Here is a 25,797-nt window from a genome sequence, read left to right on the forward strand (position 1 = left end):
GTCACCAACACTACAGCTGTACCTGTAGTTAGTGCTACATCCACCCAGGTCTCTGTCACCAACACTACATCTGTACCTGTAGTTAGTACTACATCCACCCAGGTCTCTGTCACCAACACTGCAGCTGTGCCTGTAGTTAGTACTAAGTCCACCCAGGTCTCTGTCACCAACACTACAGCTGTACCTGTAGTTAGTACTACATCCACCCAGGTCTCTGTCACCAAGATGTAACCAGTATGTTTATGTTATGTTGTACTGAAAGACAGGGTGGAAATATGAATGTTTTGTCATAATACATGTGAAGGGTTTTTATTCTTCTTTCTATTCTATTCAATCTGCCAAACTGAAACTACAGAGATATTGTCAGAACTTCTGCATTTTCATTCTGAGTAACTCTTCACAGTCAGCAGAGATAAAATAAGACCCCTACTGTAGATGGCCATTGGTTGCCGGTCACACCACGGAGGGAAGTTTCCCCTAGGTTCAGATCTAGGATCAGTTTTATCTCACCCAATCCTAACCATAACCATTTGTGGTGGAAATTCAAAACCGACCTAAGATCAGCGTCTAGGGACAACTTCCCCTACACCACCAGTCACAGAGTGAGATCCATAATGTGCTCTCCATTTGAAGGCTGGGGGTGCTGTATACTCAGTCAGGATATATGTAGTGTATATGTCAATTAACAGGATACCAATTTATTTTAGCAGATCCAAAATTGTGACCCTGTGAATTCACACGTACATCATATAGCATGATATATAGTCATTTAATGTATTATATTATCAGACTAAGACTGGTGGGAGTCATATCATGTAGTATATTATCAAATTAAGGCTGGTGGGAGTCATATCATGTAGTATATTATCAAATTAAGGCTGGTGGGAGTCATATCATGTGGTATCTTATCACACTAAGGCTGGTGGGAGTCATATCATGCAGTATCTTATCACACTAAGGCTGGTGGGAGTCATATCATGTAGTATCTTATCACACTAAGGCTGGGTCACATGGTTGCCAGTGTTTCTAATCCATTGTGGTTGACTGATAGAGTTTCACTACCTAAAGTCACACAGGCGTAGGACAGTGCAGGGAGAAGACACAGGTACAGATGTACATTAGAGTTGAGGTTAGAAGTAGAAGTTACTGTATTTGACCACAAGTGTTTAAAGATGTCAGAGGGAGTCAATGAAATCTCAAATAGATTTGAAGACGATGAGCCTGATGCAACGAAGAACACAGACATTGATGACCAAAATTATTCCAACGTAAGAGCCTTCAGGTCCAGTCCAAGAGATGGAGTTGTTGTTTCAGGTAAGATTGCACACACACACACACACACAAACAAATAACACACACAATACACTACAGGTGAGATAACCTGTAGTACTCTAGCTTTATTTGTCCCAATCCTGGATGATACAGTAAAACACATTACCAAAGATCTTTAATCATGTGTGATTCAGTACATGTTCAGTGGTGGAAGAGACCCTCTGGAGTTGCTGTAGTGTGTCTGGGGCTGCTGTGTGTTCTCCTACTGGCTGGGATCATAGGCCTGTCTGTCTACTGTAAGTTTAGTATGTTTTTACTGAGACTTAAGTTGCCTAATTAATTATACTTAATCATCAATAGTGTTTTAGTTACATGTTTGATAAACTTTTCCCTTTTACAGATGGAGTCATTGGTCATCACAACTCAACACAGATAGACCAGCTACATACCAGTTACAACAACCTGACTAAAGAGAGAGGCCAGCTACAGTCCAGTTACAACATCCTGACTAAAGAGAGAGACAACCTACAGTCCAGTTACAACAACCTGACTAAAGAGAGAGACCAGCTACAGTCCAGTTACAACAGCCTGACTAAAGAGAGAGACCAGCTACAGTCCAGTTACAACACACTGACTAAAGAGAGAGAACAGCTACAGTCCAGTTACAACAAAGAGAGAGATTTTCTTAGTGGGAGGTCTACCAATCTCAGTGAGTAAACCTACAGTAACTCATTATCATTAATCCCTATCGTGTGTCTGTATTCTTTCATTAAGTATCCAGTGTGGTAAGATTAAGGAAATTCATGATTTCATCTCGTAGAACAAACCTGTCCTGAAGGCTGGCAGAAGTTTGAATCCAGTTGGTACTTCCTGTCTACTGAGACTAAAACCTGGAAGGAGAGCAGAGAGGACTGTCTGGAGAGAGGAGCAGACCTGGTGATCATAAACAGTGATAAGGAACAGGTGAGTGAGAGAGAGAGAGCGAGAGAGTGAGAGGGGAGAGAGAGAGCGAGAGAGTGAGAGGGGAGAGAGAGAGAGAGAGAGAGAGAGAGAGAGAGAGAGCGAGAGAGAAGATATGGGTGTGCAAGGGGTATATGCATATTTATTTATCTTTCTCAACAACAGGAGTTTCTCTTCAAACTCAAGAAGACAGTCTGGATTGGTCTGACTGACTCTGTTACTGAGGCGACCTGGAGATGGGTGGACGGCACCCCACTGACCACCCCAAGGTAATATTCTACTGCTGTAATAACACTGACCACCCCAAGGTAATATTCTACTGCTGTAATAACACTGACCAACCCAAGGTAATATACTACTGTTATAATAACACTGACCAACCCAAGGTAATACACTACTGCTATATTAACACTGACCAACCCAAGGTAATATACTACTGCTCTTATAACACTGACCAACCCAAGGTAATACACTACTGCTATATTAACACTGACCAACCCAAGGTAATATACTACTGCTCTAATAACACTGACCACCCCAAGGTAATATACTACTGCTCTAATAACACTGACCAACCCAAGGTAATATACTACTGCTCTAATAACACTGACCAACCCAAGGTAATATACTACTGCTGTAATAACACTGACCACCCCAAGATGGGGTGCCGACAGAGATGGCCGCCTCGCTTCGCGTTCCTAGGAAACTATGCAGTTTTTTGTTTTTTTACGTGTTATTTCTTACATTAGTACCCCAGGTCATCTTAGGTTTCATTACATACAGTCGAGAAGAACTACTGAATATAAGATCAGCGTCAACTCACCATCAGTACGACCAAGAATATGTTTTTCGCGACGTGGATCCTGTGTTCTGCCTTACAAACAGTACAACGGAGCGGATCCTATGCAGCGACCCAAAAAAACGACTCCGAAAGAGAGGGAAACGAGGCGGTCTTCTGGTCAGACTCCGGAGACGGGCACACCGTGCACCACTCCCTAGCATTCTTCTTGCCAATGTCCAGTCTCTTGACAACAAGGTTGATGAAATCCGAGCAAGGGTAGCATTCCAGAGGGACATCAGAGACTGTAATGTTCTTTGCTTCACGGAAACGTGGCTCACCGGAGAGACGCTATCCGAAGTGGTGCAGCCAACGGGTTTCTCCACGCATCACGCCGACAGAAACAAACATCTTTCTGGTAAGAAGAGGGGTGGGGGCGTATGCCTTATGGCCAACGTGACATGGTGTGATGAAAGAAACATACAGGAACTCAAATCCTTCTGTTCACCTGATTTAGAATTCCACACAATCAAATGTAGACCGCATTATCTGCCAAGAGAATTCTCTTCGATTATAATCACAGCCGTATATATCCCCCCCCAAGCAGACACATCAATGGCTCTGAACGAACTTTATTTAACTCTCTGCAAACTGGAAACAATTTATCCGGAGGCTGCATTCATTGTAGCTGGGGATTTTAACAAGGCTAATCTGAAAACAAGACTCCCTAAATTTTATCAGCATATCGATTGCACAACCAGGGGTGGAAAGACCTTGGATCATTGTTACTCTAACTTCCGCGACGCATATAAGGCCCGCCCAGCCCCCCTTTCGGAAAAGCTGACCACGACTCCATTTTGTTGATCCCTGCCTACAGACAGAAACTAAAACAAGAGGCTCCCACGCTGAGGTCTGTCCAACGCTGGTCCGACCAAGCTGACTCCACACTCCAAGACTGCTTCCATCACGTGGACTGGGAGATGTTTCGTATTGCGTCAGATAACAACATTGACGAATATTCGGTGTGCGAGTTCATTAGAACGTGCGTTGAAGATGTCGTTCCCATAGCAACGATTAAAACATTCCCTAACCAGAAACCGTGGATTGATGGCAGCATTCGTGTGAAACTGAAAGCGCGAACCACTGCTTTTAATCAGGGCAAGGTGTCTGGTAACATGACCGAATACAAACAGTGCAGCTATTCCCTCCGCAAGGCTATCAAACAAGCTAAGCGCCAGTACAGAGACAAAGTAGAATCTCAATTCAACGGCTCAGACACAAGAGGCATGTGGCAGGGTCTACAGTCAATCACGGACTACAGGAAGAAATCCAGCCCAGTCACGGACCAGGATGTCTTGCTCCCAGGCAGACTAAATAACTTTTTTGCCCGCTTTGAGGACAATACTGTGCCACTGACATGGCCTGCAACGAAAACATGCGGTCTCTCCTTCACTGCAGCCGAGGTGAGTAAGACATTTAAACGTGTTAACCCTCGCAAGGCTGCAGGCCCAGACGGCATCCCCAGCCGCGCCCTCAGAGCATGCGCAGACCAGCTGGCCGGTGTGTTTACGGACATATTCAATCAATCCCTATACCAGTCTGCTGTTCCCACATGCTTCAAGAGGGCCACCATTGTTCCTGTTCCCAAGAAAGCTAAGGTAACTGAGCTAAACGACTACCGCCCCGTAGCACTCACATCCGTCATCATGAAGTGCTTTGAGAGACTAGTCAAGGACCATATCACCTCCACCCTACCTGACACCCTAGACCCACTCCAATTTGCTTACCGCCCAAATAGGTCCACAGACGATGCAATCTCAACCACACTGCACACTGCCCTAACCCATCTGGACAAGAGGAATACCTATGTGAGAATGCTGTTCATCGACTACAGCTCGGCATTCAACACCATAGTACCCTCCAAGCTCGTCATCAAGATCGAGACCCTGGGTCTCGACCCCGCCCTGTGCAACTGGGTACTGGACTTCCTGACGGGCCGCCCCCAGGTGGTGAGGGTAGGCAACAACATCTCCACCCCTCTGATCCTCAACACTGGGGCCCCACAAGGGTGCGTTCTGAGCCCTCTCCTGTACTCCCTGTTTACCCACGACTGCGTGGCCACGCACGCCTCCAACTCAATCATCAAGTTTGCGGACGACACAACAGTGGTAGGCTTGATTACCAACAACGACGAGACGGCCTACAGGGAGGAGGTGAGGGCCCTCGGAGTGTGGTGTCAGGAAAATAACCTCACACTCAACGTCAACAAAACTAAGGAGATGATTGTGGACTTCAGGAAACAGCAGAGGGAACACCCCCCTATCCACATCGATGGAACAGTAGTGGAGAGGGTAGCAAGTTAAGTTCCTTGGCATACACATCACAGACAAACTGAATTGGTCCACTCACACAGACAGCATCGTGAAGAAGGCGCAGCAGCGCCTCTTCAACCTCAGGAGGCTGAAGAAATTCGGCTTGTCACCAAAAGCACTCACAAACTTCTACAGATGCACAATCGAGAGCATCCTGGCGGGGTGTATCACCACCTGGTATGGCAACTGCACCGCCCTCAACCGTAAGGCTATCCAGAGGGTAGTGAGGTCTGCACAACGCATCACCGGGGGCAAACTACCTGCCCTCCAGGACACCTACACCACCCGATGCTACAGGAAGGCCATAAAGATCATCAAGGACATCAACCACCCGAGCCACTGCCTGTTCACCCCGCTGTCATCCAGAAGGCGAGGTCAGTACAGGTGCATCAAAGCTGGGACCGAGAGACTGAAAAACAGCTTCTATCTCAAGGCCATCAGACTGTTAAACAGCCACCACTAACATTGAGTGGCTGCTGCCAACACACTGTCAATGACACTGACTCAACTCCAGCCACTTTAATAATGGGAATTGATGGGAAATTATGTAAATATATCACTAGCCACTTTAAACAATGCTACCTTATATAATGTTACTTACCCTACATTATTCATCTCATATGCATATGTATATACTGTACTCTATATCATCGACTGCATCCTTATGTAATACATGTATCACTAGCCACTTTAACTATGCCACTTTGTTTACATACTCATCTCATATGTTATACTGTACTCGATATCATCTACTGTATCTTGCCTATGCTGCTTTGTACCATCACTCATTCATATATCCTTATGTACATATTCCTTATCCCCTTACACTGTGTATAAGACAGTAGTTTTTTGGGAATTGTTAGTTAGATTACTTGTTCGTTATTACTGCATTGTCGGAACTAGAAGCACAAGCATTTCGCTACACTCGCATTAACATCTGCTAACCATGTGTATGTGACAAATAAAATTTGATTTGATTTGATTTGAAGGTAATATACTACTGCTCTAATAACACTGACCAACCCAAGGTAATATACTACTGCTGTAATAACACTGACCACCCCAAGGTAATATACTACTGCTATAATAACACTGACCACCCCAAGGTAATATACTACTGCTATAATAACACTGACCAACCCAAGGTAATATACTACTGCTCTAATAACACTGACCACCCCAAGGTAATATACTACTGCTCTAATAACACTGACCACCCCAAGGTAATATACTACTGTTATAATAACACTGACCAACCCAAGGTAATATACTACTGCTCTAATAACACTGTCCAACCCAAGGTAATATACTACTGCTCTAATAACACTGACCAACCCAAGGTAATATACTACTGCTCTAATAACACTGACCACAGTGTAAGGAGTAGGACTGTTTCTCTGTGTTGTTCATACTCTAGGTTCTCCATACTCAACTGATAGACCAACACTGACCACAGACTAGGAGATGATAACTACTCAGATAATAAGGGGCCAATTATCAGTTCATTCAACCTTCATCGATACAGGCTATTGTTATTGATGGCAGCAGTCAACAAAGTTTAATTTAACCCTGTAGGTACTGCTATTAACCATGATATCTGACTGTTGTTAACCCTGTAGGTACTGGTATTAACCATGATATCTGACTGTTGTTAACCCTGTAGGTACTGGTATTAACCATGATATCTGACTGTTTTTAACCCTGTAGGTACTGGTATTAACCATGATATCTGACTGTTTTTAACCCTGTAGGTACTGGTATTAACCATGATATCTGACTGTTTTTAACCCTGTAGGTACTGGTATTAACCATGATATCTGACTGTTTTTAACCCTGTAGGTACTGGTATTAACCATGATATCTGACTGTTGTTAACCCTGTAGGTACTGGTATTAACCATGATGTCTGACTGTTTTTAACCCTGTAGGTACTGATGTTAACCATGATATCTGACTGTTATTAACCCTGTAGGTACTGGTATTAACCATGATATTTGACTGTTCTTAACCCTGTAGGTACTGGTATTAACCATGATATCTGACTGTTTTTAACCCTGTAGGTACTGGTATTAACCATGATATGACTGTTTTTAACCCTGTAGGTACTGGTATTAACCATGATATCTGACTGTTTTTAACCCTGTAGGTACTGGTATTAACCATGATATGACTGTTTTTAACCCTGTAGGTACTGGTATTAACCATGATATCTGACTGTTGTTAATCCTGTAGGTACTGGTATTAACCATGATATCTGACTGGTTTTAACCCTGTAGGTACTGGTATTAACCATGATGTCTGACTGTTTTTAACCCTGTAGGTACTGGTATTAACCATAATATCTGACTGTTTTTAACCCTGTAGGTACTGGTATTAACCATGATATCTGACTGTTTTTAACCTTGTAGGTACTGGTATTAACCATGATATCTGACTGTTTTTAACCCTGTAGGTACTGGTATTAACCATGATATCTGACTGTTTTTAACCCTGTAGGTACTGGTCTCCTCATCAGCCTGATAATGGTGATGGCAAACCAGAATATGGTGAGGAGGACTGTGTTCACATGCGTAACAATCAGAGTCCTCTGGAGGCGTGGAATGACTTGTCATGTGGCATCAAACTCGGCTGGATTTGTGAGAAAGTGCTTTAACATCACCATGACAACATACTGTAACACATACAGTAGCCTACAGTCCACACAACTTCCTCCTTCATTCTCTCTGTCTGTCTCTCTCTCTCTCTCTCTCACAGACACACCATCACACACCCTCATTCACACATGCACTCGAACACATGCATGCACGTACACTAACACACACACACACCTATTGTTGTATTTGTTTGTGGTATCATTTTAATAAAAATCCTTCTCATTTGCTGCTTGTTGCTTCATTCAACATTAATTCAGTACATTTGACTTTGTGCATTCACATCATTTTCTATTAAAATATATTCTACAGATTTTTACATGCTCCAATTTAGGCCTGTTCTCAACAGTACCAAACAACCATTACACTGAGGAGTTGACAGTATCACCAATCAATGAGTGTCATAGAGATATCAAAGGATGTTACTTAATAATCTTTGACAGTCAGTCTTTGTTGTCAAGTTACATATAAGCACAACATCAAATGCTCATATTTGACTGTTGTTACCTTATATGGATCCCAAAAGAGGGAGGGGAAGTTGATTTTTCCAGTGGTTCAACCAGCTGTCACTCAAACTCCTCAACCAATCAGGTTGATACTCACTGGTAAAGCATACCCACCCTCAATATCCACTTGGTGTAATCTTGTGGTGAAAGATCTATTGTCTGGACATTATAATGACCCATGTTTGTAGTCCTGGACCTCCTGAACATGTTGATGTATATTTGGGAGTAAACAGAGGGTCCAAATCAGCAGAAAGGTGAAAGGAAGGAGGAGTTCTGGAAACTCCCTGAATTATCTTGGGGCTGTTACATATGATATTTAATATATGTTAACAGCTAGTCTTTGTTCTCCACTTCCCCTCTATGATCTATATCTTCCTGGTATGACAGTGTCCTGTCCATCATCACAAATAGCAAGTCCCATTCCCTGGGCAGGAGGAATGTGTTGAGATATACTCTGGACAAGATGAACATGTAGAGACATGGAATGATTTAAAGTTTGACAGAGGTGAGATGGAGGAGAGGATTGTGGATATCTACATCCGTGCAGACACCCTGAGAGATGGTGAGACCAGCACCAAGAGAGATGAGAGAGAGACTGCTCCTAATAATGGACCAGGAGACCAGCACTCAAGTAACACACACACACACACTCGATCTCTCTTTCTCTCTCAATGTAACAAGGTAAAAGTCTCTTGTTTGTTTCCACAGAGCCTGATAGGCTCTCAGGAAAAGGGTCTCTTCCTTTCTAGTTGCTGCAGTGTTTCTGGGGCTGCTGTGTGTTCTACTGGCTGGGATCACAGGCCTGTCTGTCTACTGTGAGTTTGTGTCCACGTTCATTGATTATCACATAGTTGTAAGAAGTGTAGGTTACTATGCCTATTTACCTGGTGTTTTACCTAGTAACTGTGTGTTTATACTTTGTAGATAACAGAGAAATCAAAGATTCTGAGGATAAAAGGAACAACCAGAGTTTTTCCCTTTATAAGACTAATGCAACAGCAGAGAGAGACCAGCTACAGACCAGATACAACAACCTGACTGAAGAGAGAGACCAGCTACAGACCAGATACAACAACCTGACTGAAGAGAGAGACCAGCTACAGACCAGATACAACAACCTGACTAAAGAGAGAGACCCGTTACAGACCAGATACAACAACCTGACAACCTGATGATATGTTACTGTACAACCTGACTAAAGAGACCAGATACAACAACTTGACTAAAGAGGGAGACCAGTTACAGACCAGATACAACAACCTGAATAAAGAGAGAGACCAGTTACAGACCAGATACAACAACCTGACTGAAGAGGGAGACCAGTTACAGACCAGATACAACAACCTGACTGAAGAGAGAGACCAGCTACAGACCATATTCAACAACCTGACTAGAGAGAGACCCGTTACAGACCAGATACAACAACCTGACTGAAGAGGGAGACCAGTTACAGACCAGATACAACAACCTGAATAAAGAGACCAGCTACAACATCCTGAATAACAAAGCTTTTTGTGATAGGTGAGATATAAACTGTGATACATTAGAGGTAAAATCAAAAGTCATTGTATGTACTGTATATCAATGGGTTTATGAGTATGAAGATACTGGCTGTGTTTCTCAATGTGTAAACCTTTGCTCTACAACAGAGCAGCATTTTCAAAAGGTATGGAGAAACTTGGATAACAGAGTCAGTTAAAAATACAGTAGATATTACAATTAGGAGTCAGTTAGAAAGGTAATCATACAGTAGATATTACCATTAGGAGTCAGTTAGAAAGGTAATCATACAGTAGATATTACCATTAGGAGTCAGTTAGAAAGGTAATCATACAGTAGATATTACCATTAGGAGTCAGTTAGAAAGGTAATCATACAGTAGATATTACAATTAGGAGACAGTTAGAAAGGTAATCATACAGTAGATATTACAATTAGGAGACAGTTAGAAAGGTAATCATACAGTAGATATTACCATTAGGAGACAGTTAGAAAGGTAATCATACAGTAGATATTACCATTAGGAGTCAGTTAGAAAGGTAATCATACAGTAGATATTACAATTAGGAGTCAGTTAGAAAGGTAATCATACAGTAGATATTACAATTAGGAGTCAGTTAGAAAGGTAATCATACAGTAGATATTACAATTAGGAGTCAGTTAGAAAGGTAATCATACAGTAGATATTACAATTAGGAGACAGTTAGAAAGGTAATCATACAGTAGATATTACCATTAGGAGTCAGTTAGAAAGGTAATCATACAGTAGATATTACAATTAGGAGTCAGTTAGAAAGGTAATCATACAGTTAGTTAAGATGGATGACTACATCAAGACGTTATTGAATTAAACAAGATTATTGAAGAAAATGAGAACAGAGCAACGAGGAGAGTGACGACAGACCCATCACTCAGGTAAGAACTAACATTACGTTTTGTCAGCTGTTGATTGTCAAGCAAACAACTCTCTGTCTCACGGTAATTGACAGTTCATTAACAAACACTTTTATCATCTCCTGGCTTCCACACATACCCTGAACATGCCACTGATGCAGACCTGTGGAAGATCTACTTTTTAAAAGTCTAATAAAACTATTTACTATAACCTACACCATCACAATAAATCCATAATTTATTTTAGACAGGTTTAGACAGACATGAAGAAAATGATGTTCATTTCAGAAGAACAGAATAGCCGCCTCGTTCGTTGAATGGAGGAGACCAAGACGCAGCGTGATATGAATACATGTTACTTTAATGACGACGAAGAAACACATAAACAAACTACAAAAACAACAAACCGAACGTGAAGCTAAATAGTGCTGACACAGGCAACTAACACATAGACAATAACCCACAAATTACCCAAAGCATATGGCTGCCTAAATATGGTTCCCAATCAGAGACAACCATAAACAGCTGCCTCTAATTGAAAACCAATCTAGGCAACCATAGACTTACATAAACACCTAGACGGTAAACAACCCCATAAACCTACAAAACCCCTAGACAGTACAAAAAAACACATACATCACCCATGTCACACCCTGACCTAACCTAAACAATAAAGAAAACTAAGAATACTAAGGTCAGGGCGTGACAATAGCATACTCTGAGTTGTCCTTATTTTAGGTCCTGATGGCTGTGGGCTACATTAGTTCATTTAGCAGACAAGATCTGATTAGAATTCCCTTGGCATTATTTTATATTATTTTATAGTGTGAAGAATAAAATTGAACAAGGCTGAATAAAACAAAAAGGATATTTTCTCCAAATGATTTGAGGGAGTGGGCACATGGGGCTATTCTGTGATGAGAGGTTAACAAAGAAACAGGGACTCCTGTATGCTTCATTTAGAGTTATTTATGTTACTGTGCCACTTTTAAAAATCCATGTATTTTGCAGCCAAGCATACTCTGTCACAGATGTGTGATGCGATAGATCCCAAATTAATACAACCACTCGCATCAACATTTTATTTTTAAAGCAATGAGGCTGATGCAACAGATCAGAACGTTTAGCTTAAAATGTTGATAAACTATTAGGCTATTTCTTCACCTTATAAGAGCAGCAATTCACACACGGCAGTAGGCAGAATGTTCCTTAATGCAATCAGTTAGAGGGAAAACACTGTTCTCGAAAGTGATGGCAAATGCGATTATGCATGTAATGGTTTATTGTAAAGGTGCATTTTTATGGTGAAAATGAGCTTCCCCAAACACATGCGAAGCCTACATGCCAGTTAAGCTCTACAAATCGAATCACATTTTATTTGTCACGTGCGCCGAATACAACAGGTGGACTTTACAGTGAAATGCCGAATACAACAGGTGGACTTTACAGTGAAATGCCGAATACAACAGGTGGACTTTACAGTGAAATGCCGAATACAACAGGTGGACTTTACAGTGAAATGCCGAATACAACAGGTGGACTTTACAGTGAAATGCCGAATACAACAGGTGGACTTTACAGTGAAATGCCGAATACAACAGGTGGACTTTACAGTGAAATGCCGAATACAACAGGTGGACTTTACAGTGAAATGCCGAATACAACAGGTGGACTTTACAGTGAAATGCCGAATACAACAGGTGGACTTTACAGTGAAATGCCGAATACAACAGGTGGACTTTACAGTGAAATGCCGAATACAACAGGTGGACTTTACAGTGAAATGCCGAATACAACAGGTGGACTTTACAGTGAAATGCCGAATACAACAGGTGGACTTTACAGTGAAATGCCGAATACAACAGGTGGACTTTACAGTGAAATGCCGAATACAACAGGTGGACTTTACAGTGAAATGCCGAATACAACAGGTGGACTTTACAGTGAAATGCCGAATACAACAGGTGGACTTTACAGTGAAATGCCGAATACAACAGGTGGACTTTACAGTGAAATGCCGAATACAACAGGTGGACTTTACAGTGAAATGCCGAATACAACAGGTGGACTTTACAGTGAAATGCCGAATACAACAGGTGGACTTTACAGTGAAATGCCGAATACAACAGGTGGACTTTACAGTGAAATGCCGAATACAACAGGTGGACTTTACAGTGAAATGCCGAATACAACAGGTGGACTTTACAGTGAAATGCCGAATACAACAGGTGGACTTTACAGTGAAATGCCGAATACAACAGGTGGACTTTACAGTGAAATGCCGAATACAACAGGTGGACTTTACAGTGAAATGCCGAATACAACAGGTGGACTTTACAGTGAAATGCCGAATACAACAGGTGGACTTTACAGTGAAATGCCGAATACAACAGGTGGACTTTACAGTGAAATGCAATATAATGAAATACAAATGTAAAATAAATAATGAATGTGTAGCAGTAAAATAATGCTAGTGAGGCTATATTCAGGGGGTACCGGTACAGAGTCAATGTGCTGGTCGAGGTAATTGAGGTAATATGTACATGTAGGTAGAGTTAAAGTGACTATGCAAATAAACAGAGAGTAGCAGCAGCACAACAGAGGAGGGGGAGGGGGCTGTTCTATCTTGCCAATGCAGTGTAAACCCTGCTAGCTGTATGTTATTTATGTTGTATTTCAGCCACGACTCAGTTTTTAATGTCCCGTTGGTAGGATATTTGTGATCGTAGCTCGTCTATTTTGTTGATCGTACGTTGGCTAATAGGACTGATGGTAGAGGCAAATTACCCACTCGCCGTCGGATCCTTACAAGGCACCCCGACCTACGTCCTCGATATCTCTGTCTCTTTCTCATGCGAATCCTGTGGATTTGGGCCTTGTCGGGTGTCTGACGTAAATCCTTCGCGTCTGACTCGTTAAAGAAAAAAATTGGCAGCCATCTCCTCCGACGCCATTATTAACACCAATGTTCCCTCAAAAGAATGTCAGTACTGAGCAAATTTCAGGTCTGCTGAGCTCAAACTTGAACTTAAATTCTGTACAACTTTCTGGTCCAGGATAATTTTGCATCAAAACTTCCAAATTACAGGTCGACGAAACTGGTCAAACTAAGTGCAGAATCAATCTTCAGGATGTTATAAACGTACAAAATGAATGGCATTCCAACCGGACAATCCTAGTTCATCTCGGGCTGATTGGAACAGACGAAGCACTCCAAACGCATATGCACTTTCAAGCACATGAATCTTTTGCGACACTGTAGTAAATTCCTTCCCATTAGGTCAAAGTTCACAGCAAATGCTCCATTGCACTTTCTACTGAATGAGGACATCTAGTGGAAGACATAGAAAGTGTTTCCAGATCCATAACTTGTTGGGAAGGGAGGGGGCGATGACGTCAAAGTTGCCCCAACTTTCAGGATTCCAAAACTAGTTTGGAAGATTGCCTGCCCTGTGAGTTCTGTTATACTCACAGACATAATTCAAACGGTTTTAGAAGCTTCAGAGTGTTTTCTATCCAATAATAATAATAATAATATGCATATATTAGCAATTTAGGACAGATTTTGATGCAGTTCGCTATGGGCACGCAATTCATCCAAAGGGGAAATACTGCCCCCTATCCTTAACAAGTTTTAATTAATTGAATGTTGTCTTCACATATACTAAATAATATATGTGTGAAATTAGTTTTGATATAGGATGGATCATTATCATGCACCTGTCTTGGAACCGGGATATGGGGTAGTGTTCATTTTCATACCAGCCAGGTAGGCTATACTCCTGTTGTAAAGCGAAGCAATGTGCTTAATATTAGGAACGTTGATAAATAAATAAACATAGTAAGCCTAGCCTATAGAACGCTGATGGGATCCTCTTCTTTTTCAGAAAGGCCCTCTAAACTCTGTTTTCTCACACACATAGCCTATAGAAATGTTGCTCAGCATGAGCTCATGGGCTCCCAAGTCTATAATTCGAGTTTTGATGACATTTGCATTAGAGGGACAATAGAGTGCTGAGTACCAGGCAGTTAGCAGGTTTGGTAGACTACTAATGACCATCAGCAGCATCAGAGCTTGGAGAAGCCTAATTACCATGACTAAACGGTCACATGGAATTTGACTGCCATCATGACTCGTAACTTGTGACAGCAGGTGTGGCAGTAATATGGTCACCGCATTAGCCCTAGCAAGGACTGACCATTGTGGGAGCAAAGCGGTACATGACTTGTGACTGCAGGTGTGGCAGTAATATGGTCACCGCATTAGCCCTAGCAAGGACTGACCATTGTGGGAGCAAAACGGTACATGACTTGTCACTGCAGGTGTGGCAGTAATATGGTCACCGCATTAGCCCTAGCAAGGACTGACCATCCAGAAGATCAAATAGTTGTTTTAACCATGTTGAGGCTATACAGTGTTACAATGGAGTAAAAATGAATATGTTTTGTATGACTGTTAAACCAACCTCATGAGGCATTTCTATGTTATAATCTTCAAGAATCTATGGGTTTATATATATGCAATTATTAATGTAGAAACTGCAGATTGCCCCTTTAATGATTGTAACATGTTATACTGATATAGTAACTTCCCCTTTAATGACTGTAACATGTTATACTGATACAGTAACTTCCTCTTTAATGACTGTAACATGTTATACTGATACAGTAACTTCCTCTTTAAGGATTCTAACATTGTCACGCCCTGACATTAGAGAGCCTTTTATTCTCTAATTTGGTTAGGTCGGGTGTGACTAGGGTGGGTACTATGTTGGCCTGGTATGGTTCCCAATCAGAGGCAGCTGTCTATCGTTGTCTCTGATTGGGGATCATATTTAGGCAGCCTTTTCCCACTGGGTTTTTGGTGGGATCTTGTTTTTAGTTAGTTGCCTGTGAGCACGCCATATCTTCACGTTTCGTTCGTGCTTTATCGTTTTTTTTTGTGCCGGTTCACTAAATAAATATGTTGAACTCATACCACGCTGCACTTTGGTCAGACAATGGTCAGACAATCCTTACAACAACATTCGTGTTATACTGATACAGTAACTTCCCCTTTAATGATTGTAACATGTTATACTGATACAGTAACTTCCCCTTTAATGACTGTAACATGTTATACTGATACAGTAACTTCCTCTTTAATGATTGTAACATGTTATACTGATAGAGTAACTTCCTCTTTAATGATTCTAACATGTTATACTGATACAGTAACTTCCTCTAAAGCAGCTGTGAGAAACAGTCCTCTTGTTGCTGATTATGTCATACCCTCAAGTGTGTGTGTGAGTTTGTGTGTGTGTGTGTGTGGGGGGGGGTGGTATGTGTATGTGTATGTGCATGCTTGCTATGATGTGTGAGTGTATGCATGTGTGTGTATGTGTGTTTATGCATGTGTCTGTGTGTATGGGTACGTGTGTGTTCTCACATCAGTGTGTATCTCCTCAGGACCTGAGGATTCAGGGAGAAGACTCTACAGGATGGTTGCTGTGAGCTTTGGGATGCTGTGTGTTCTACAAGTCACTCTCAACATCTCCCTGGGGCTGTCTTTCTGTGAGTGAGTCTGTATCCCAAATGATACTCTACTAGTGCACTACTGTTGGCCAGGATCCATAGGGTTCTGATCAAAAGGATGCCATTTTGGACTCTATTCCATTTGTAGTGCATTATTTTTGACCAGAGCCCATATCCCCTTTGTAGTGCACTACTTTTGACCAAGGCACAAAGGACAAGTGCACTATATAACAAATAGGGTGTCATTTAGGACCCATTCCCAGAACATCTCTTTTCTTTCTTTCAGCCTGCTCTGATAAAGAGAGAGACCAGATAAAGGCCTGTAATAACACCACTGGCCTGGCGCATGACAGAGACCATCCAAACACCAGTAGTGGTATCATTGGCCTGGGTACAGAGAGAGACCAGTGCCGGAAGAAAAGAAACCAGCTAGAGAGGGAGAGAGACCAGTTACAGAGGGAGAGAGACCAGTTACAGAGTGAGAGAGACCAGTTACAGAGTGAGAGAGACCAGTTACAGAGTGAGAGAGACCAGTTACAGAGTGAGAGAGACCAGTTACAGAGGGAGAGAGACCAGTTACAGAGTGAGAGAGACCAGTTACAGAGTGAGAGAGACCAGTTACAGAGTGAGAGAGACCAGTTACAGAGTGAGAGAGACCAGTTACAGAGGGAGAGAGACCAGTTACAGAGTGAGAGAGACCAGTTACAGAGGGAGAGAGACCAGTTACAGAGGGAGAGAGACCAGTTACAGAGGGAGAGAGACCAGTTAGAGAAAACAAACCAAAACCAGTTACAGGAGTGTTACAATGCCCTGACTAAAGACAGGGACATGTTGAGAGACAGGGTCAGTCTTCTGATCAATGAGAAGGTGACGCTGGAGAAGGGGCTCTCTGGGTGTGGTAAGTTGCCAAGTCAGTCACCAGGACTGTATCTATACTGAACAAAAATATTTTACTGACTTTGTTCATATCAGGAAATCAGTCAATTGAAATAAATGCATTAGGCCCTAATCTAAGGATTTCACATGACTGGAATACAGATGTGCATTTTTTTTTAAAGGGCCTCACAATGGGCCTCAGGATCTCGTCACTGTATTTTTGTGCATTCAAATTGCCATCGATAAAATGCTATTGTGTTCGTTGTCCGTAGCTTATGCCTGCCCATACCATAACCCCACCACCACCATGGGGCACTCTGTTCACAACGTTGACATCAGCAAACCGCTCATCCACACAATGCCATACATGTGGTTTGCGGTTGTGAGGATGGTTGGACGTACTGCCAAATTCTCTAAGACAACGTTGTAGGCAGCTTATGGTAGAGAAATTAACATTAAATTATCTAGCAACGGCTCTGGTGGAAATTCCTGCAGTTAGCATGCCAATTGCAAATTCCCTCAAAACTTGAGACATCTGTGGCATTGTGTTGTGACAAAACTGCACATTTTAGAGCAACCTTTTATTGTCCCCAGCACAAGGTGCACCTGTGTAATGATCATGCTGTTTAATCAGCTTCTTGATATGCCACATCTATCAGGTCGATGGATTATCTTGGCAAAGGAGAAACGTTCACTAACAGGGATGTAAACAAATGTATGCACAACATTTGAGAGAAATAAGCTTGTTGTGCGTGTGGAACATTTCGGGGATCTTTTATGTGAGCTCATGAAACATGGGACCAACACCTTACAGGTTTGAGTTTATATTTTTGTTCAGTGTCGATTCTATACCCTTCCTTCTCCTGAAGTGTGTGAATCTAGTGTGCACTTGGACACTGTGTGCAGTGAACCAATAGTTCAATTACAGTGTTAACATTTGTTTAAAGGAATGTTGCAAGATTCTGGGAACTAAGCCGTTTTTCTACTTAGGGTCACATGAACTCTGGATGCCATTTTTATGTCTCTGTGTGCCTTGCACGGCAACACATGCGGGCACGGCAACACACGCGGACACGGCAGCACACACGGACACACATGCTACAACTGTACTCTGTACTGACGTTGTTGACTTGGTTTTTTCCTATCTCAACCAGTGATTTTTCAGATGCTTCATTGCGTATTAGGTTGAATATCTATTCACCCGTCATGTCATTCTGTTACCTACAGGTCCTGGTTTTGACCATATTGGACTTGGTCGTCCACAAGGCTTATTATGAAACAAGCTGTGGATTTTAGGTTGAAATAAGCATGGCATGTGTCTTTGGTGCCATCTTGTGGGAGTTTTGGTAATAACAACTGCTGAACAAAAACAGATATTTCCCCAGGAAAAAGAGACTTCTCTTGTTGGAGGTGGTGCAGGTTCACATATACATATGCCCATATGTATCAAGATTTAGGATCTAAATCGTAAACCTGATCCTAAATCTGTATTCCTACTCTAAGACGCTTGATCTCTTCTTCAAATGTATCTCAGAGTAGACCTGCAGGGCTGCGTTCAATACAAAAAACGCTGTGCAACGTTCAATGAAAGTGAAATGGTGATGTTCTGAACGACCAGTTGAAAAACGGGGAGGGGTTGGGGAACGCTGCCCTTTAAATATGCCCACTCTCCAGGGTGCATACTCAGAGCCTGCGCTGACCAGCTGGCAAGGGCCTTCACTGACACTTTAAACCTCTCCCTGACCCAGTCTGTAATACCTACATGTTTCAAGTAGACCACCATAGTCCCTGTGACCAAGAACACCATGTTAAACTGTCTACAGCTGCACCATCGAGAGCACTACAGATGGTAGTGCATATGGCCCAGTACATCACTGGGGCCAAGCTTCCTGCCATCCAGGACCTATATAATAGGCGATGTTAGAGGAAAGCTCCCAAAAAATTGTCTGACTCCAGTCACCCAAGTCATAGACTGTTTTCTCTGCTACCGCACAGCAAGCATTACCGGAGTGCCAAGTCTAGGACAAAAAGACTTCTCAACATTTTTTGCCCCCAAGCCATAAGACTCCTGAACTGGTAATCAAATGGCTACCCGGACTATTTGTATTGTGTGCCCCCCCCCAAACCCCTCTTTTTTTACGCTGCTGCTACTCTCTGTTGATCATATATGCATAGTCACTAACTATACATTCATGTACATACTACCTCAATTGGGCCGACCAACCAGTGCTCCAGCACATCAGCTAACTGGTCTATCTGCATTGTGTCCCACCACCCTCCAACCCCTCTTTTACGCTTCTGCTACTCTCTGTTCATCATTTATGCATAGTCACTTTAACCATATCTACATGTACATACTACCTCAATCAGCCCGACTAACCGGTGTCTGTATGTAGCCTCGCTACTGTATATAGCCTCGCTACTGTATAGAGCCTCTCTACTGTATAGAGCCTCTCTACTGTATAGAGCCTCTCTACTGTATATAGCCTCTCTACTGTATATAGCCTCTCTACTGTATATAGCCTCTCTAATGTATATAGCCCCTCTACTGTATATAGCCCCTCTACTGTATAGAGCCTCTCTACTGTATATAGCCTCTCTACTGTATATAGCCCCTCTACTGTATATAGCCTCTCTACTGTACAGAGCCTCTCTACTGTATATAGCCTCTCTACTGTATATAGCCTCTCTACTGTATATAGCCTCTACTGTATATAGCCTCTACTGTATATAGCCTCTCTACTGTATATAGCCTCTCTACTGTATATAGCCTCTACTGTATATAGCCTCTACTGTATATAGCCTCTACTGTATATAGCCTCTACTGTATATAGCCTCTACTGTATATAGCCTCTCTACTGTATATAGCCTCTCTACTGTATATAGCCTCTCTACTGTATATAGCCTCTCTACTGTATATAGCCTCTCTACTGTATATAGCCTCTCTACTGTATAGAGCCTCTCTACTGTATAGAGCCTCTCTACTGTATAGAGCCTCTCTACTGTATAGAGCCTCTCTACTGTATAGCCTCTCTACTGTATATATATCCTCTCTACTGTATATAACCTCTCTACTGTATATAGCCTCTCTACTGTATATAACCTCTCTACTGTATATAGCCTCTCTACTGTATATAACCTCTCTACTGTATAGAGCCTCTCTACTGTATATAGCCTCTACTGTATATAGCCTCTCTACTGTATATAGCCTCTCTACTGTATATAACCTCTCTACTGTATATAGCCTCTCTACTGTATATAGCCTCTACTGTATATAGCCTCTCTACTGTATAGAGCCTCTCTACTGTATAGAGCCTCTCTACTGTATAGAGCCTCTCTACTGTATATAGCCTCTCTACTGTATATAGCCTCTCTACTGTATATAACCTCTCTACTGTATATAGCCTCTCTACTGTATATAGCCTCTACTGTATATAGCCTCTCTACTGTATAGAGCCTCTCTACTGTATATAGCCTCTCTACTGTATAGAGCCTCTCTACTGTATATAGCCTCTACTGTATAGAGCCTCTCTACTGTATATAGCCTCTACTGTATAGAGCCCCTCTACTGTATATAGCCTCTACTGTATATAGCCTCTCTACTGTATATAGCCTCTCTACTGTATATAGCCTCTACTGTATATAGCCTCTCTACTGTATATAGCCTCTACTGTATAGAGCCCCTCTACTGTATATAGCCTCTACTGTATATAGCCTCTCTACTGTATATAGCCTCTCTACTGTATATAGCCTCTACTGTATAGAGCCCCTCTACTGTATATAGCCTCTACTGTATATAGCCTCTACTGTATATAGCCTCTCTACTGTATATAGCCTCTCTACTGTATATAGCCTCTACTGTATATAGCCTCTCTACTGTATATAGCCTCTACTGTATAGAGCCCCTCTACTGTATATAGCCTCTACTGTATATAGCCTCTCTACTGTATATAGCCTCTCTACTGTATATAGCCTCTACTGTATATAGCCTCTCTACTGTATATAGCCTCTACTGTATATAGCCTCTCTACTGTATATAGCCTCTCTACTGTATATAGCCTCTACTGTATATAGCCTCTCTACTGTATATAGCCTCTCTACTGTATATAGCCTCTACTGTATATAGCCTCTCTACTGTATATAGCCTCTACTGTATATAGCCTCTCTACTGTATATAGCCCCTCTACTGTATATAGCCTCTACTGTATATAGCCTCTCTACTGTATATAGCCTCTACTGTATATAGCCTCTCTACTGTATATAGCCTCTACTGTATATAGCCTCTACTGTATATAGCCTCTCTACTGTATATAGCCTCTCTACTGTATATAGCCTCTACTGTATAGAGCCTCTCTACTGTATATAGCCTCTACTGTATAGAGCCTCTCTACTGTATATAGCCTCTACTGTATATAGCCTCTCTACTGTATATAGCCTCTACTGTATATAGCCTCTCTACTGTATATAGCCTCTCTACTGTATATAGCCTCTCTACTGTATATAGCCTCTACTGTATATAGCCTCTCTACTGTATATAGCCTCTCTACTGTATATAGCCTCTACTGTATAGAGCCTCTCTACTGTATATAGCCTCTACTGTATAGAGCCTCTCTACTGTATATAGCCTCTACTGTATATAGCCCCTCTACTGTATATAGCCAGTCTTTTTAAGGTTTTATTTATTTACTTACCTATTGTTCTCCTAACACCTTTTTTGCACTATTGGTTAGATCCTGTAAGTAGGTATTTCACTGTAAGGTCTACACCTGTTGGATTCACGGTGTGCAACGTTCAGCGCACGTGACAAATAAACTTTGATTTGATTTGATCACTAAGCTAAGGACCCTGAGACTGTTTTCTCTGCTACCGCACGGCAAGCGATACCGGAGCACCAAGTCTGCGACCCAAAAATCTCCATAACACTCCTGCCCCCCCAAGTCATAAGACTTCTGAAAAGTTGATCAAATTGCTACCTGGACTATTTGCATTGACCCCCTTATTAAATTAGAATTCTTTGGACGGACTTTCTTGCACAGGCTCGATGTACACAGAATCAACTCTAACCACACACACACACACACACACACACACACACAGACTCGGTACCGGTACCCCATGTTTATAGCCTCGTTATTATTATTTTATTGTGTTACTCGTTTTACTTTGTCTTGCCTACTGTTTTGATACTCATAAGTAAGCATTTCACACTAAGTTCTACACCTGTTGTACTAGGAGCATGTGGCCAAAAGGCAGTTTTAGCATCTTTATCTGTACCATTACAGCATCTGTGACAGCATGAGCAGCGTCAGAGGGCTTTCACCATGGTTCCGCCATTTTAAAGTAGTCAACTGGGTGGGTTTTCCTATGGGTTGTAGCCTCAATGGCGCTGCCCATGTTGTCACAGATGCTATAATGGAACAGATATAAAGATGAGTCCTCTATCTATCTCTATGGTAGAGATCTAAAACAAGTGTGCTGTTTTGTGCTCTTGGTTTCCTGTAATAAACCCCAATTGCTGTATTTTAGTATAGCACAATTCTACATTCTAATATCGCTTATGTTTTTCAGAGGTAATGTATTTGTCTGTGTTTCAACACTTCTCAATGCAAGTGACAGACGCAAGGTGGAGGTGTGGGGCTTGTGGATAAATGAACTTGTTAAATTATTCTGAAGTTGGTGGTTCAATCCCCATTAGATATTTTTCACAATTATAAAAACGCAAAGAGAACATTGACATTGTTAGATAAGTTTGTGGCTCAGATAAAATCTGAGTTCTGTAATTCTGATGATTCAAAATTCAACTATTCACCCTTCCCTGAGATTAAAGAAACATGTTTAGGCTGACATGCAGGTGCTGGTGGCTCAATGGTTAAAGCAACTGTTTCAGAGGTTGTTGGTTCTCATCTAGATGTATGCGCTTTTGTTTGTGTTCTGCAATTTTGAAATGTAACTGTCAAATACACATGCAGATTTGAAAAGAAAGGGCATTGGGATTAAATCCCTGCTGCTCTCCTAAGAGATGTTTGGTTCATATCCCATCTCTTCTGCTTTACTGGTTATTTCCACAAATGTTTATGCCAAAATTCAGAAGAGAAGGTAAATACATGTGTTGGACTTGGTGGCTCATGGCCTGAGTCCCTGCCTTCCATCCATCCATAGCTTTAAGGTTACACTTTAGTGGACACTTCCATCAATGTTCAAATTAAAAACAAAATTGCAATGAATGTGGAGGTATTGGTAGCTTTGTGGGTGGAGGTATCGGTAGCTCTGTGGGTGGAGGTATTGGTAGCTCTGTGGGTGGAGGTATTGGTAGCTCTGTGGGTGGAGGTATTGGTAGCTCTGTGGGTGGAGGTATTGGTAGCTCTGTGGGTGGAGGTATTGGTAGCTTTGTGGGTGGAGGTATTGGTAGCTTTGTGGGTGGAGGTATTGGTAGCTTTGTGGGTGGAGGTATTGGTAGCTTTGTGGGTGGAGGTATTGGTAGCTCTGTGGGTGGAGGTATTGGTAGCTCTGTGGGTGGAGGTATTGGTAGCTCTGTGGGTGGAGGTATTGGTAGCTTTGTGGGTGGAGGTATTGGTAGCTCTGTGGGTGGAGGTATTGGTAGCTCTGTGGGTGGAGGTATTGGTAGCTCTGTGGGTGGAGGTATTGGTAGCTCTGTGGGTGGAGGTATTGGTAGCTCTGTGGGTGGAGGTATTGGTAGCTCTGTGGGTGGAGGTATTGGTAGCTTTGTGGGTGGAGGTATTGGTAGCTCTGTGGGTGGAGGTATTGGTAGCTTTGTGGGTGGAGGTATTGGTAGCTTTGTGGGTGGAGGTATTGGTAGCTCTGTGGACTACAAAAACTACAAAGAGAAGTGTAATGAGTCTGTGGGTCTGGGGTTGTGGATCTCACCTCATTAGCACAGGGCTGTAGGTTTGAACCCAGAGCTCTGGAAGACAGGTACTTCACCACTGAGGACTCTGCCACAGTGTAAGTCAGGACTGTGGTTCCAGAACAGTAAGCAGCACTGGTTGTGGAGGGAAACACCTGCAGGAGAAGTAGACCTTTGTGTTTTAAATAGGCAAAAAGCACTAATTAAAATCAAAGGGTCTACTTTTTCCAGAGGTTTCCCTGCATAGCCACTGCTGTTCACAGGAGCGGAAACCCCAGGCATTAAACCCCATCAGCTGCCAACACAACCACACGCTCTGCCTGGAATCAAACCTACAATCACACACTTAACAGGCGAGAGCCTGAGCCAGCTCATTCACACTTCACAACCTTCTCCTCATGTGATCGACGTTGAGATTCCAGGAAACATCCAAGACTATGTTAAGAGGCCACTAGGTGGCAACATGGCAAATGAAAGCAGTCCGTCAGTGACCTCTACTGGTCAGTTCCATACTGACCAATAATGCTGACCATACTTACCAATAGTGCTCACCCACAGTGGTGTAAAGTACTTAAGTAAAAATACTACTTAAGTTGTTTTTGGGGGTATCTGTACTTAACTATTTATATTTTTTACAACTTTTACGGCAAAGTAGCATAGTGGTTAGTGCATTGGACTAGTAACTGAAAGGTTGCAAGTTCAAATCCTAAAGAAAGTAATGTACTTTGTACTTCATACATTTTCCCTGACACCTAAAAGTAGTCGTTCCATTTGAATGCTTAGCAGGACAGGTAAATGATCTGATCTGTCAGACTCACTAAACACAAATGCTTAGTTTGTAAATTATGTCTGAGTGTTGGAGTGTGCCCTTTGCTACCTGTAAATAATTTAAAATGGCACCCCCTGGTCTGTTTAATATAAGGAATTTTAAATAATTTATAAATGTTTTCACTTTTGACACTTAATATTTAAGTGCCTTTTACTTGAGTCATTTTCTATGATTGCTTGGAGGCCAGATCAGACAAATACCTCTGGGCAGGAACACAGAATGCAAACACACCTCACCTCACCTCACCTCACCTCACCTCACCTTACTACAGCTCACCTTAGCTGTCATGTGAACCAGGGGTATTCAAATCTTACCCTATAAGGTCCAGAGCCTGCTGGTTTTCTGTTCTAACTGATAAGTAATTGTGTCCACCTGGTGTCCCGGGTATAAATCAGTCCCTGATTGGAGGGGGGAAGACAAAACATTTTTGTGCTGATCTAGGATCAGTTTTGTATTTTAGTTCATAATGAATAAAACTGTATGAACAGATACATTTATTAAAAACACTAAAAAAAATACAAATACATTATTTTATCAAAATCATTTATACAGAGTGTTCTTTTTTATGAATGAAAATTCTTAAGCAAACACACACTGAATGAACAAAACATTAAGAACATGTTCCTAATATTGAGTTAGAACAGCCTCAATTCGTCAATTCGGACTCTAAGGTGTCAAAAGTGTTCCACAGATATACTGGCCCATGTTGACTCCCAATGCTTCCCAGAGTTGTGTCAAGTTGGCTGGACGTCCTTTGGGTGGTGGACCATTCTTGATACAC

General features: G+C 42.0%; 1 protein-coding gene and 1 long non-coding RNA gene across 3 annotated transcripts in view; one reads left to right on the top strand and one right to left on the bottom strand.

Moving 5' to 3' along the window:
* The window catches only part of LOC116360090 (CD209 antigen-like protein C), a 78,114-nt gene extending 69,854 nt beyond the window's left edge, over positions 1-8,260 (top strand). Inside the window, exons 1-6 of one of the 2 annotated variants that reach the window (XM_031814629.1) lie at positions 1,070-1,314; positions 1,467-1,568; positions 1,673-1,981; positions 2,093-2,235; positions 2,398-2,501; positions 7,878-8,260. In XM_031814629.1, the coding sequence (XP_031670489.1) occupies positions 1,173-1,314; positions 1,467-1,568; positions 1,673-1,981; positions 2,093-2,235; positions 2,398-2,501; positions 7,878-8,034 (957 nt within the window). In that variant the 5' untranslated portion in view covers positions 1,070-1,172 and the 3' untranslated portion in view covers positions 8,035-8,260. Of the gene's footprint in view, positions 1-1,069; positions 1,315-1,466; positions 1,569-1,672; positions 1,982-2,092; positions 2,236-2,397; positions 2,502-7,877 lie in introns of those variants that run through there. The other variant, XM_031814628.1, reaches the window with a different exon arrangement.
* Positions 1-25,797, bottom strand: part of LOC116360095 (uncharacterized) — a 44,689-nt gene that overhangs the window by 15,583 nt on the left and 3,309 nt on the right. The gene's annotated exons all lie outside the window — the stretch shown is intronic.

The sequence above is a fragment of the Oncorhynchus kisutch genome, unplaced genomic scaffold (assembly GCF_002021735.2).
Source record: "Oncorhynchus kisutch isolate 150728-3 unplaced genomic scaffold, Okis_V2 Okis07a-Okis12b_hom, whole genome shotgun sequence".
Taxonomy (NCBI): domain Eukaryota; kingdom Metazoa; phylum Chordata; class Actinopteri; order Salmoniformes; family Salmonidae; genus Oncorhynchus; species Oncorhynchus kisutch.